Source organism: Nicotiana attenuata, unplaced genomic scaffold (genome assembly GCF_001879085.1).
Source record: "Nicotiana attenuata strain UT unplaced genomic scaffold, NIATTr2, whole genome shotgun sequence".
NCBI lineage: Eukaryota > Viridiplantae > Streptophyta > Magnoliopsida > Solanales > Solanaceae > Nicotiana > Nicotiana attenuata.
The window spans coordinates 110,302-125,562 of record NW_017673123.1 but is presented as its reverse complement, the minus strand read 5'-3'; the positions used below and the strand labels follow the sequence as shown (position 1 = coordinate 125,562).

The 15,261-nt window shown below is 41.8% G+C and overlaps 1 protein-coding gene across 1 annotated transcript; it reads left to right on the top strand.

The window, feature by feature from the left end:
- The first annotated feature begins 12,034 nt into the window (after positions 1 to 12,034).
- LOC109215513 (CASP-like protein ARALYDRAFT_485429) lies at positions 12,035 to 14,787 on the top strand. The gene is made up of 3 exons (XM_019379587.1): positions 12,035 to 12,471; positions 14,125 to 14,257; positions 14,340 to 14,787. The coding sequence occupies exons 1-3, from the start codon at positions 12,332 to 12,334 to the stop codon at positions 14,553 to 14,555; spliced, it is 489 nt and encodes a 162-aa protein (XP_019235132.1). The 5' UTR covers positions 12,035 to 12,331; the 3' UTR covers positions 14,556 to 14,787.
- The last annotated feature ends 474 nt before the right edge of the window (positions 14,788 to 15,261 follow it).

Sequence of the window (15,261 nt, the reverse complement as noted above, 5' to 3'; positions counted from 1 at the left end):
TCTACCTCTTCTCGTACCCACCACGGCCAACCGCTCATACCTCCTCACCGAGGCATCAAGGCTTCTCCTCTTCACGTGCCCAAACCATTTGATCCTCGCTTCCCGCATCTTGTCATCCACAGGAGCCACGCCTACCTTCTTCCGAATATCTTTATTCCTAATCTTGTCTATCCTAGTGTGCTCGCACATCCACCTCAACATCCGCATCTCTGCTACCTTCATCCTCTGGATATGGGAGTTCTTAATCGGACAACACTCTGCCCCATACAACATGGCTGGTCTAACCACAGCTCTATAAAACTTACTTTTGAGTATCAGTGGCACTTTCTTGTCAAGACTCCAGATGCAAGCCTCCATTTCATCCATCCCGCCCCTATACGGTGAGTGACGTCCTCGTCGATCTCTCCGTCCCCCTGGATCATCGAACCAAGGTACTTGCAGCTATCTATCTTGGGGATGACCTGAGATCCAAGCCTCACGTCCCTACCTACTTCCCAAGACTCGGCGCTAAACTTGCACTTCAGGTACTCTGTCTTAGACCTGCTCAATTTGAAACCCTTAGACTCGAGAGTCTGTCTCCAAACCTCCAATCTCACGTTAACACCGACCATCGTCTCATCAATTAAAACTATGTCATCAGCAAATAACATACACCATGGCACATCCCCTTGAATATGGTGTGTCAATGCATCCATCACCAAGGCAAATAAGAACGGGCTAAGCGCAGAGCCTTGGTGTAATCCCATAACAACCGGGAAATGCTCCAAGTCGCCTCCCACGGTCCTAACCTTAGTCTTAGCTTCATCATACATGTCCTTGATCGCTCTTATGTAGGCTACCGACACGCCTTTTGCCTCAAGACATCTCTAGAGCACCTCCCTAGGAACCTTGTCATACGCTTTCTCCAAGTCAACAAACACCATGTGCAGATCCTTCTTCTTATCCCTGTATTGTTCCACCAACCTCCTAATAAGGTGGATAGCTTCCGTAGTGGAGCGGTCCGGCATAAACCCAAACTGATTGTCAGATATAGACGTCGTCTTCCTCACCCTCACCTCCACCACCCTCTCCCAAACTTTCATGGTATGGCTAAGTAACTTGATACCCCTATAATTGTTACAACACTAGATATCACATTTGTTCTTGTACAATGATACCACTGTACTCGACCTCCATTCCTCCGGCATCCTCTTCGTCCTAAAAATTACATTGAACAACCTAGTCAGCCACTCCAATCCTACTCTACCCACACACTTCCAAAACTCAACCGGAATTTCATCTGGCCCGGTCGCTCTACCCCTACTCATCTTATGCAAAGCCCCCACGACCTCCTTCACCTTAATGCGCCTGCAATACCTAAAATCTCGAAGACTCTCCGAATGCCCCAAGTCCCCTAGCACTATATCCCGGTTCCCCTCCTCATTTAGAAGACCATAGAAATTACGTCTGTCATCTCTGCTTAATTTGGGACTCACCCATCAATACTCTACCATCCTCATCTTTTGATACACCTTACTTGGTCCAGATCCCGGACCTTCCTCTCTGTTATAGACTGTGCATCCACCAGACTGTATAGAGAATCGGGTTCTCTATGTGTTTTCTCTGAAAGTACCGATGAACCAAACTATATAGCGATCTGGTCCTATATCAGTTTGGTGCAGTGCTAAGTTTGTGTAAGTCCACCAAATAGTAGAGTACCTGGTCCTTTATCGGGTTCTGCAGTGAATGCTAGTAAAGCTGAATGTAAATAAGGCCGAGGATTTTTACGTGGAAAAATCTCACACAAGGGGATCAAAAAACCACGACCTACACCTGTAGGCTTTTAACTTCACTAACTTGGAATCTCCCTATTACAAGTCACTTTACAATAACTCTATTGCAAAGACTTTAACTAACTTATGATGCTCTCATCACAAGCCACTCTATAACTATCCTAGTTACGAAGAATTTGACTAACTTGTGGTATTTCCACCACAAGCCACTTTGTCACACTACGGTCACAAAGGCTTTGACTAACTTGTGATGTTTCCAACACAAGCCACTTGGTCACCCTACAGTTACAAAGGATTTTTCTTATGACTCAACCTAATCAATGCTTCTAAGAAAGCTGGATAGGAGTTACAATGAAGAACAGATAGAAAAGACTCAACAACCTAAGGACTTAAGATAACTTCGATCTTGGATCAGGTCCTTGAGGTTGAAGCAGCTTTGTTCTTGAGAGAGGTTCTTGAACACTTGAGAGAATATTTTCCTTTTCTGATTTTGCAAGTGTTGAACCTAAATCTTATGCCTTGCATAAGGTTTATACTACACAAGACATCCTTAGTGATGTCCAATCTCAATGGTGATGTCCAATCGAAATGGAAAGTGGCTGCTGCACTGTCTGCTGCACTGTTGCAGGCAGTCACTTTCTGCAATTGCTTTCCAGCTGTAGTTGACTTGTACTTCTGTCAGAGAACACTAAGGGACCAGGTCCCTGTTGTGTTCCACTTTGTACAGTTGCGGACAGTCACTTTCTGCAGTTGTGTTCCAGCTGTATAGTTGACTTGGACTTCTGTCAGGGGAGCACCAAGGGATCAGGTTCCTGATCTGGTACTTTTGCACACTGCCCAGATTGTCTTGAGTTGAGTAACTTGAATCATTGTACTTTAGTTGATTAAAGAATGAGTTAGCGCTGGAAATAGTGCAGTGCGACAGAATCTTCATTTTCAGCTGTGTCCAATTGACTTTGTACTGCTGTGAGGAACCCACAAGAGTATCAGGTCCTTGTTTGGGTTCCTACCTTCTGAAGCTTTCCTGAAGTTGTAGCAAGTTCACATTTGGCTGGAATCCGTTAGATGCAGTGTAATCCAAGTGAGTCAGGTTCCCTATCTGGTTCTTGACATTAAGTTTGTTAAATCATCAAAACATACGACAAAGGTATTGAAAACCTATCAATTTCCCCCTTTTTGATGATGACAAACTTAGCATTGAATACGAGAAGTTAGAGTTCAGAGAACCAGATTGGATAACAGGATACCGCAGATTCCCCCTGACTTTATGCCTTTACTTACACATGTTTCCTCATATGTTCCCCCTGACTTTTTGCTATCATTCTTGGTCTTTTATCTGGTTCCATACAGAATGTTTGTTAGATCATCAAAACATAGCTTAAAAGACTTTAAGCCCATAAATTTCCCACTTTTTGATGATGACAAACTTTGAACATTGATGACTATTTGACTTAACCAGATAAGGTACCAGCAACTGCATATGTTCCCCTGACTCTATTCTTAACCCTAACATATGTTCCCCCTGACTTGATTCACTCAATTCTTCCCCCTTTTGGCATCAACAAAAAGGCACAGTCAGAGAAAAAGTCATAAAGAAGTCCGACAAAGCTAACTCATGCCACATATGTGCACACAATCATGATAGAAAAGAGAAGCAAAAAGGAAAACAAGCATTGTACAAGCAAAAGAAGAGCTGTTTTATTGATAAAAAAAATGACTGTTTCAGCAGGAGCAGCAACGGTAAAATCCAACATGCCATCACAAGAAGACAAAAAAAAAACAGCCACAAAATTATTAGAGCAAAAGATAACTGGCCACTGAGAGGATCCTAGGGGGAACTAGAAGGGGGAGGCTTGGTAGAGGAGGCAACAATGGTTTTGAGAGCTAGGTCCATGCGGGTGGTTGCAGACAATTGTTAGTCAAACAGTTTCTCCCGTAGGTTCTCCACTAGTTGCCTAAGTCCAGAACTTGTCTCATACCTGCCATCTCCTAGATTGTCGGGCAAGGGTGCGACCCCACAAGACTTTTTCTGAGTTAACTCTTCTGCCTAGAATGGTCTTCATTGAACCAGGTCCTCCCACAGTTTCCCACTTTTGTTTTCTAGATATTTCAATAAACTTCCCATTCCTGCTTGCAACAGCCACAATGTCACCCTCAAACAAATCTTTCTCAACCACACCCTTTTGTAGATCTTTTCACTAAGGAACTAGGTTCCTCCACAGCATCTTTATCAACCTCAACCACTGAAATGTGTTCATCAGCCACTGGTTCCCCCTATTTCATCAACCTCTTCTTCCCTTTTTTTTAATACTCTGCTTACTCTTCTGCAAGGCACACTCAAAAGCCTCTTTCTTTTACAACCACCTAGTTTGTTTCAGCTAAAAGAGAATCAGGTTCTTCAACAGATTCTTCTATGACGGTGTCATGAACTGGAGACTCAAAAAGCACCAGAGTTCTTTCATCCCCTAAGAATGGAGTTTCTTCCCCCTGAGATTCAGGAACATAGGAGAAGTAGGGTTTGCAACTCATGGAAGTGAGACTGGAGATGAGGTGACTGGAGAAGAGTAGAGGTGACTAGAGATGAGGAGTATCAGGGATAGTGAAGAAGTGGGTTTCTGGTGATGGTGTTAAGGGAGGAGGAGATGTGGGAATGATGTTGATGGCAAGAGAAAAGACGATTACTCGTTGGCCATGGTGAGAGAAGTGGTAGAGAGTTCTGAAGGAAAAATTAAAAAGATGCAAAGGGAGACAATGGTTTAGAACTGCTGGTCTAAAAAGTCAGATGATGTGGCAGTTGAATTAATTTTGCTATCCCCTTTTTTTTGAACAAGCATGTGAAAAACACATTACTACTAACCTGTGGTGCAGAAACCAGGTTCCTGACCTGTTTTTGTAAAAGGGTTTTTGCATCTCTCCTTCGAAGTTCAACATTGTACCTTTAGCTTCTATGATCATCATGCGTGTTTACCTGCAACGGTATAGATGTGAGTTAGGCCTAGTCAGAAAATACTTTAGCCAATTTTACCTTAGTGTGACTATCATAGTCATGTCAACAGAACCAGGTTCTCAATTAGGTTCAAGTGATCCCAATGCCATCTTGTTTCTCAAAGTGTTCCCTGCTCAGAGTGTTGGTGAAGATATCTGCAATTTGATCTTCCGTGCAACAAAATGAGGCAGCTGCAACAGATTCTGCTTCAGCTGTTGAGGGAGCTACTGAGTTTTGTTTCCTTGTACCCCATGAGATAAAGCATGATCTAAGGGAATGAGCCATTCCAGATGTGCTTTTCATGTCCTCCAGATAACCTGCATAATTAGCGTTAGCATAACTAATAAGGTTGAAATTGTCCCCTGAAGGATAGTACAGAACCAGGTTCTGTATGCCCAAATATCTCAGAATTTTCTTAGCATCCTTCAGATGAGATTCCCCAGGATTTGACTGGAACCTTGCACGTAATCCCACACTGAATACAATGTCTGGCCTGCTGGCAGTAAGGTAGAGTGGAGATCCAATGATTCCCATGCTTCCATAGCAAACTTTTTCAAGAGTTCTTTGATGCATTTCTGACTAATACACGTTCCCTTTATGGACTGCTTCTCTTGAAGACCCAGGAAGACATTCAGTTCCCCCATCGTACTCATTTCAAACTTACTTCCCATGAGGTTAGCAAATTCTTCACATAATATTTAGCTGTAGCTCCAAATATGATGTCATCCACATAAATCTGATCAATGAGCAGGTTCCTTCCCCGTTTCTTCAAAGACAATGTATTATCAATCTTTCCTCTTGTGAAACAAAGGCAATGTGGATCCTAATAGCTTCCATGCGAGCTACTGGGCCAAAAGTCTCATCATAATCGATCTCTTCCTCTTGATTGAATCCTTGGACAGCGAGCCTTGCTTTGTTCCTTGTATTCATCCAGTCTGCATCCTACAAGGCTTTCTTGATATTTTTGGGTTTTATTTGGGATAGAAATACTGAGAAGGCTAGGGAATTTCTGTTTTTTTTTATCTTCTAGAATCAAGGGGGTGATTATATTATCAAGTGAATGGGAGCTTTTGTGTTTCCAATTTGGGACTGAGGATTGATTGGTAGAGAAGTGAAAGAAGACGTTGCATTGTCTTCACCTGTCTCCTTCATCTCACTCATCATATCAGCCTTGCTATTTGAAACATCAGATACTTCCCCAGGGGCTAAAGGTGGTTCATTATTTTTATCATCATTGTTTCCTCTTTTGTTAGAAGCAAAAGTCTTGTTGAATAGCTTATGATCACTTTCTTCCACACATTGTGACCTTTTGCTGCAGCCTTGTAGACTTTGTTTTAAGAGGAATATCCCAGAAGGATTCCTTCATCACTCTTGGCATCAAATTTACCAGGCTGATCCTTTCCATTGTTGAGAACATAGCATTTGTACCCAAATATTCTTAGGTGAGTCAGCTTGGGTTTCCTTCCAGTCAGCAACTCATAGGGGGTAGGATTCTGGAGAGGTCTGATCATGCATCTCTTTTCACTCATGTTCAGTATTCCCATAGGAATTGCATGCTCCGTGTTCTTTGAACTTTGAATTTGACAGACCATGGACCAGGTCCTGCTTCATCATATCTCCAGAAGTTAGAAACTTGTATCCCCCTAATCCTTTATGCCAAGTCTTCGAATCATTATCAACTGCATTCAAGCAGCTCATATCACCAGCTTAGACACGAACTTCTACCTTGTTTTTCTTCCCCATTCCTAGAATGTACCCCTTCTTTCCATTTTCCAAAGGGTACATCCCTTCCTTGCAGGGCTTTCAGTGAGAGAAAATCCATGATATTTCCAGTCATGTGCTTTAAGCATCTACTGTCCATGATCTATTGCAGTCCGCTTCCTCCCACTGTTCCTGCACATCTAAATTATGGGTTACATTTAGGAACCCAAACTAGTTTGGGTCCCTTGTTATGATAGAAGGGATGGATAAGGGATTTTCTAGTCCATGCAGGCAACATTTGTTTCTTGCAAGCGGTACCTGGTCCCCTGTTAGTAGTCACTTTGTCAGTAAGCACTTTGTTTTTCTGAACACATTGAGCCCTGGCCTGGCAATTTTCTTTGAAGTGCCCATTGTTCCCACAATGGGTACACAGCCAGTTATCAGGAACTGTGACGTACTTGCTATGAGGGTTGTAAGGAGTTTTCTCCTTTTGGAACCCGATTCCCTGCCTGTTTCCACTATTGTTGAAGTACATGGCAGTGACAACATCTGAGGACCAGGTCCACTTGAGAGATTTCTCAAGATCACTTTTTACTCTCTTCAATTCAGCTTGAAGCTGCCTATTTTTCTCGAGTTCACCACATATCCTAGTTCTTGCAGCTTTCAACTCATTTTCAAGCCTAATGTGTTCCTCACTGGCTCTCTCCTTTCCTTTTCCAGAATTTTCAGGTTTTGACTTAATCTCAGGTATCACTATTGATTTCCTTAGGTCTGTAATTTCTGCCAAAAGATCATTCTTTTCTTTTCTGAAAGTTTCAATGGTTCTCTTATGGTCAGTAACTACAGCTACTAAGTCGTCTCTAGTTTGTTCAGATTATGCTAATTCTAAGGTCAAAGAATCCCTATCCTCCACAAGACTATGAAATGCATTGATTAATACATTAGCTAAAGACATGAACTTTCTTGGAGAATAGGATTTCAGATTTCTCTGAACATCCCTGAAATTTACCTCTTTGTTGTGATCGTCTTTATCATCATCTGATCGAGCCATTAAAGCAACAGTTGAGTCATATTCAGCTGATCTTTTTCTCTTGAAGTTCTTGGAGAATTCTTGGTTCAAGAGAGGACAATTTTTCATGAAGTGTCCACCCTTTACGCACTTGTAACAAAGAACATTGTTCTTTGATCTGTTAGAGCTGTCCCTTTCTAGCACTTCTCCATTTCTTCTGACCATCTTCTGAAACCTTTTATTTAAGTAAGCCATGTAACTGTCTTCCTCACTCGAATCATTGTTAGCGGCTTTAAGTACACGGTACCTTTCCTTCTTTGTTTTTCTCCTTTCAAGAGTTGGTGGAGCAGCCATGAGGATCCTCCCTAGGTGTTAGCCTGATAGGAAGAACCTGCTCTGATACCACTTGTTATAGACTGTGCGTCCACCAGACTGTATAAAGAACCGGGTTCTCTATGTGTTTCCTCTGAAAGTACTGATGAACCAAACTGTATAACGATTTGGTCCTATATCAGTTAGGTGCAGTGCTAAGTTTGTGTGAGTCCACCAAATAGTATAGTACCTGGTCCTTTATCGGGTTCTGCAGTGAATGCTAGTAAAGCTGAATATATATAAGGCCGAGGATTTTTACGTGGAAAAATCCCACACAAGGGGATCAAAAAACCACGACCTACACCTGTAGGCTTTTAACTTCACTAACTTGCAATCTCCCTATTACAAGCCACTTTACAATAACTCTATTGCAAAGACTTTATCTAACTTGTGATGCTCTCATTACAAGACACTCTATAACTATCCTAGTTACAAAGAATTTGACTAACTTGTGGTATTTCCACCACAAGCCACTTTGTCACACTACGGTCACAAAGGCTTTGACTAACTTGTGATGTTTCCAACACAAGCCACTTTGTCACCCTACGGTTACAAAGGATTTTTCTTATGACTCAACCTAATCAATGCTTCTAAGAAAGCTGTATAAGAGTTACAATGAAGAACAGATAACAAAGACTCAACAACCTAAGGACTTAAAATATCTTCGATCTTGGATCGGGTCCTTGAGGTTGAAGCAGCTTTGTTCTTGAGAGAGGTTCTTGAGCACTTGAAAGAATATTTTCCTTTTCTGATTTTGCAAGTGTTGAACCTGAATCTTATGCCTTGCATAAGGTTTATGCTACACGAGACATCCTTAGTGATGTCCAATCTCAATGGTGATGTCCAATCAAAATGGAAAGTGGTTGTTGCACTGTCTGTTGTACTGTCTGTTGCACTGTTGCAGCAGTCACTTTCTGCAATTGCTTTCCAGCTCTAGTTGACTTGTACTTCTGTCAGAGAACACTAAGAGACCAGGTCCCTGTTGTGTTCCATTTTGTACAGTTGCGGACAGTCACTTTCTGCAGTTGTGTTCCAGCTGTATAGTTGACTTGGACTTCTGTCAGGGGAGCACCAAGGGATCAGGTTCCTGATCTGGTACTTTTGCACACTGCCCAGATTGTCTTGAGTTGAGTAACTTGAATCATTGTACTTTAGTTGATTAAAGAATGAGTTAGCGCTGGAAATANATCCGGCATCCTCTTCGTCCTAAAAATTACATTAAACAACCCGGTCAGCCACTCCAATCCTGCTCGACCCACACACTTCCAAAACTCAGCCGGTATTTCATCTGGCCCGGTCGCTCTACCCCTACTTATCTTACGCAAAGCCCCCACGACCTCCTCCACCTTAATGCGCCTGCAATACCTAAAATCTCGAAGACTCTCCGAATGCCCCAAGTCCTCTAGCGCTATATCCCGATCTCCCTCCTCATTTAGAAGACCGTAGAAGTATGTCTGCCATCTCTGCTTAATCTGGGACTCCCCCATCAATACTCTACCATCCTCGTCTTTGATGCACTACTTGGTCCAGACCCCGGGCCTTCCTCTCCCTCGCTTTAGCCAGCCGAAACAACTTCCTTTTCCCGCCTTTCTCCCCCTATTCCTCGTATAGACGGCTAAACGCTGCATTCTTAGCCTCCGTGACCGCCAGCTTTGCCTCCTTCCTAGCCACTTTGTACCTCTCTCTATTCGCTCTCCTCTCCTCCTCGCTTGTGCTCCCTGCTAACTTCGCGTACGCTACCTTCTTCGCCTCCACTTTACTTTGGACTGTGTATTCCACCACCAGTCTCCTTGGTGTCTGCCAGAAAAACCCTTTGATATACCTAGCACCTCTCTTGCCGCCTTCCTCACACAGTTCGCCGTCGTTGACCACATAGTGCTCGCGTCTCCACTTCTCTTCCAAGATCCCATAGCGGATAACCTCCCCTCCAACTCCTGGGCTTTGTCCTTGGTTAAAGCTCCCCATCTAATCCTCGGTCGGCCACGAGCATACCTCTTCTTCCTCTTCATCATAATGCCGATGTCCATCACTAAGAGCCTATGCTGAGTCGCGAGGGTCTCTCCCGGGATAACCTTGCAATCCTTGCACAACCCTCTATCACACCTTCTGAGGAGAAGGTAACCGATTTGAGTCTTCACCGCCGAACTCTGGAAAGTAACCAGATGCTCCTCCCTCTTCGGAAAAGTCGAGTTCGCAATCACCAGCTCAAAAGCCTTAGCGAAGTCTAACAGCGAAGTACCTCCTCCATTCCTATCCCCAAAGCCAAAGCCACCATGCACCTCGCCATAACTATTAGCAGTAAAATCCCCTCCAATAAATAGCCTTTCAGTAGGTGGAATACTACGCACAATCTCGTCCAAGTCCTCCCAAAAGCGCCTCTTAACCTCCTCATCCAAGCCCGCTTGCGGCGCGTAAGCGCTAATTACAGTGAGGGTGCACTCACCAACTACCAACTTAATAAACATTAGCCTATCATTCACTCGCCTAACCTCAACCACAGACTCTCTAAGGTCCCTATCCACCAAGATACCCACTCCATTCTTACCCCTCACGACTCCAGCGTACCACAGCTTATACTCGTCCGCATTCCTCGCCTTCGACCCTGCCCACCTAGTTTTCTGGACACACGCTATATTAACCTTTCTCTTCTGGAGAATCTTTGCCAACTCAATAGACTTACCCGTCAGCGTGCCTATGTTCCATGACCCGATCCTCAATCTACAAGTTCCCTCTTTCCCCTTACCCTCCTTACCTCTCGTCCCAACCACTGACCCCCTCCCCACCCTTCGTCTCACCCCCGGCACCCCTCGAGGACATGGCCTTACTCTACCATCCCAAGTCACAACCACTACAGCTACGACAAACTCCAGAAAAACACTAACACAGACCCAAGCTGGAAAATAACCGGTTGCAACTACAAGTATTCTAATAATATGCTTAAAGTGATGCTAACTAAATAACCACAATTTAACTAACACAAAGAAAGAGACAAGAAAGTGGGAGGTACCAACTCCCGATGGAAAGAACCTGGCAATATGACTTAGATGCACCCGAGGTCACGGAGATCTGTCGTGCGTCCTTCCTACTCCCGCCAACCTTTGCACACACTAGCCGGTGATGCTCCACTCTACTCGCCCGTATGCCTCGCGCTAGCCTGGGCAGCCGCAACAATTCCCACGAATAGAACCTAGGTGCTTTAGACCCCGACGTCCAGCCCTTGTGACTGCCAAATGGCCTGCTCCGCTACGCTTGCCCGTGCACCTCCTACCCGTCACCAAACAGCCACCAAAAGTGCCACCTGAAACACACACAACAAACCACGGGACCAAGAAAAAGAGAGGAGTGCGGGACTGTCACCGGTACGGGTTAGCTGGAAAATAGTATTGATCTGAGAAACAGCGATGCGATGAGTTGAAGAAAGGGAAGCACCGAGGAGGGTGTTGTGATTGGAGCCGGAAAAGAAGAAGAAAGATGAGGCGGCGCCGGTGGGGCGACGGTCTCTGGCCTAGCTACTGCTAGGGTTAAAAGAAAGGGGGAGAAAGAGAGAAACAAGGAGAGAGAAAGGAGAGAGAGAGGGGAGAGAAAGAAAGGGACGAGTGCTTACCTGGTTTACCTGGACGAGTGCCGGCGCTGGAGATTCCGCCGTTTCGAAAGTTTATCGGTTTGAAAGTTTATGAAAAATGTGGGTTCGGAAGGTTGTTGGTTTGAAAGTTTATGGCTTCATGTTTATTATATCCAAATTATTTATGAATACTCTTGAAAAGTCATTTTCCTTAATTTGCGTACCAAACACCGAAAAATGAATAAGATTGCTACTTGTTTTCCAAGAAAATATTTTCTTGGAAAACATTTTCCACGGAAAATATTTTCCTTTATACCAAACACACCCTATAAAAGCCAAGCTTTTCCGGAACCAAACTTCATGTTATGTTATAATATATGTTTTCTATAACAGCACTTCGCTATAACATCCAAAAATATTCGGAACAAACGAGGCTGTTATAGAGATGTTTGATTGTAATTCCTCTATTTTTTTTGTCTTTTATATTCTAAATTTTTTTTAAAAATACTTTGCTTAGAAAAATGTGATATAATTTTTGAGTATGTAAAATTTGATACTAAAAATTATTGAGCAAACTTTTATCCTCTAATTTTGACAGCTCGTCATTGTAGTTGAAACAGAGGGAGGAACAATCATGCATATGCAACAATCTCATTTAGGCAACCCTATTCCTTTTCCTATCAGACAAACCAAATTCCCTTTACAAAATCACAGCTCAATAAAACCAGATAGAATTAGTAAAGATCGGAAATAGTATGATATTCTTACGTTACAACATCACTATCTTCCCCAAAATTCCTTCCCTTTACTCGGTTACACTTCTTTCCTTTTATAGAAAGTACAGATAATTGAATAGATACAATGAACATCTATGAATATCATAAGCTCAGCAGAATTATACAATCACTTTGTGGAATTTCAGTGATGAAATGGATAATAAACTGCAGGGGTCTATAGGGACGAGTGCCAGTTTAGCTTTGAGACTAGGACAGGCTATTTTCTCTGCCGCTTCACTCCTTTTCATGTGTTTGAATGTTTCTTACTACAGCTACAGCTACCCCCCCTTCTGGTATTTGGATTCCTTACTTCTCTTTTCTTCTCTGTATCCATGTCCTTTTTTTCGTATTTTTCTCATTTTTGCTATCTATTTAATTTCGATTTATCATACAAGGTTATGATTTTGAAGAATTTGGGGGCTCTTCTTTTTCATTTTTGTTAAGAGTTTCATCTCTATATCTTGCCTGAAAATGATAAGAAAGTCGCGAGGGAATTTAACATGAGAATCCTTTGATGCTGGATGATTTGCCCATTTCTTGTATTTGTGATCTGTTTATTTGTTGTTTAAGATGCATTTTTGCACTAACAAATGTTGGGTGAACGGTGGGGAAATCTTATCAAATGTGATATAGTAATAGTAGAATAAGCGAATTTTCTAGTGCATAACTTTACCAGTAGAAAAACTTTCACTTTGATAAATTAGCAATCTAAAGGGTGTTACTGAAATTACCTCGCGAAAACCTAGTAGAGAGCTTTGATGAGCTTTGGGAGGAGACTTTCTCTGAAAATTTAAAGCTAGTCTAGGGTTAATAAAAGGATCTTTACAAGAGACATGTGAAGTTCATCTCCAATATGGAGTCTCAAAGGACTAGTTACACGAACTTAAGGAAGTTATGTTGGATATACGATTGTTTTATTTTGTTGGAGTAGTTAATTGGGTATTGAAGATTTGAATGCAGAATTGAGGTTATAAATATTTCCTGAGAATGTTAGGATTGGTCATATTGCATGCTTTGTTTACCTATCCGTCTGTATCCAGAGTTTTGTCATAAGAGCCGCAATCAGGAAGTGCTTAGTTGAGATTTATGCTTCTTGGAGTAATCTATGCAGTTGTTATACTAATTGGAGCATTATAGTGAAACTAGATGTTTGTGAGATATATCTCACATGTGTAGTCCTTATTCTTTTTTTTTTTTTTGGTATAACCATCTGATATCCGGAACTCGGAACTCACTGGTTGAATAATCCAGATTTCGGGCCACATAAGGCCCGTTAGAAGGGGCTTGAACCCGAGAACACTGTTTAATAACTGAGGGATTCCATCCATTTCACCACACTCCTCGGTGATATCACATAGGCGTAGCCTGTTTTACAGATTCTATGTTTATAAGTTGTAAAGCCCATGGTTTATGGTCATTGATGATTGAAATCATATTTCTGTTCCTAAGGTGCTATTCCTGCATTTTCATTTTCTTATCTTTCCAGAAGACAAGCTTTCTAGCATCAATAACTTTTGTAAGTCCGTAGCTTTTGTATTACAATTGGTTGATGATTATCTCAAATAAACAACTCTTTTTGTTTATAATGTGCTACTACTGCATTTTCTTTTCCATGTTTTTATTCTTCCAGAAGTAGGAGTTTCTTGAATGCTAAGCTCCAGAATATTACTGGTTACCTGAGTAGCAGATGTCACCAAACAAAAAATAACTGATTAGTAGTCATTCCCAGTTAGTTTCACATTCTGCTTTAGTTCATGCTTACATGAGCATAGAACACAGATAATCAGTTGTAAGAATCTTATATCTTGATAGTTATATGTTCTTACAATGCAGTGGCTTCTGCATAGACATCATTTTATGTGAAAAGAATACCAATGCACAATCTTCTAGTTGCAGAGGTGCAATTTCTCTGTTAAATTACCTATTTCACCTTTTGTTGTTGGCAGCTTTCTGGTGGCAACCATGAGTTTCGTAACACCATGGAACTTGGGTTTGGCAGTGATTGATGCATTTTCGCTGTTGGTCAAACGCTCATCTCATCAGCCCGGGATATTACCATTTCTCATTGGAGTAGATTGGGTATGTGCCTTGATAAATTGACCGTCAACTTTGCTGTAAAATATTGTTCTGATCAAATATAGTAGTCTTGGATTCATAACAGGTTCTTTCATTTCTGTCACTGGCTACGGCGTGTTCCACAGCTAGTGCCACTGATTACTTAATTGCTTCTGGTGGTAGTCCATATTGCAATGGGAATATGTGCAGACGATATCAACTCTCTGCTGCCATGGCTTTCTTGTCTTGGATTTTGTCATTGGCGTCTTTTCTCTTCAATCTTTGGCTTCTTCTTCCTACCGTATATTTGTTGCATCTCTGATTCTGGACCTCCTGATTAGCTCTTAATTTAACAAATATGTAGTGAGTAAAGATTGTCAAACTAATCACATCTCCATCTTTGCTCTCTCTCTCTCTCTCTCTCTCTCTCTCTCTCTCTGATATAATTTGGTTTAATTTATGAGGCCAAAAGAGAGACCATGTAAAACCTTACCGATACTTTCTGCTATGATCTTAGAAAGGATATTAGAATTATACTGAAGTTATTTCACTCATTGCTTTAAGAGTATTTGGTCCATTTATTGAACTTGTTCGCGGTGGACTCACTATCTACTGCCTTGATCCACTTGGTAATATCGTTGAAGTCTCTGTCCATGATCAAATCCTTTCTGAACTCCTCAATGACCGCCTTTCAAAGAGAAGCTTTTATACTCCTATTAGATATTCCAAATTTCAAATGATATCAGAGTTCTTATAGTCCTAATTAGCTAATTGTTGAAGTCATTTTATCTTAATTCTACTAAACAAAATAAGAAGAAATGGAAGCTTGCAGAGTTTAAATAAGCGTCTCATTAGTGAAGTTTTATTCAAGGATGAAGTGGGAAAGACAAGCATAGCAGGTAAAATGACTTTAGCTTAGTTTTGTGCTTCAAACATCTTCTATCACGTTCCAGAATAGTCCAAGTGTTATCCCTTTTTCTTTCTTCAGAGTTTGACATCTCAAAAATCACATAGCAAGAGTAGAAATT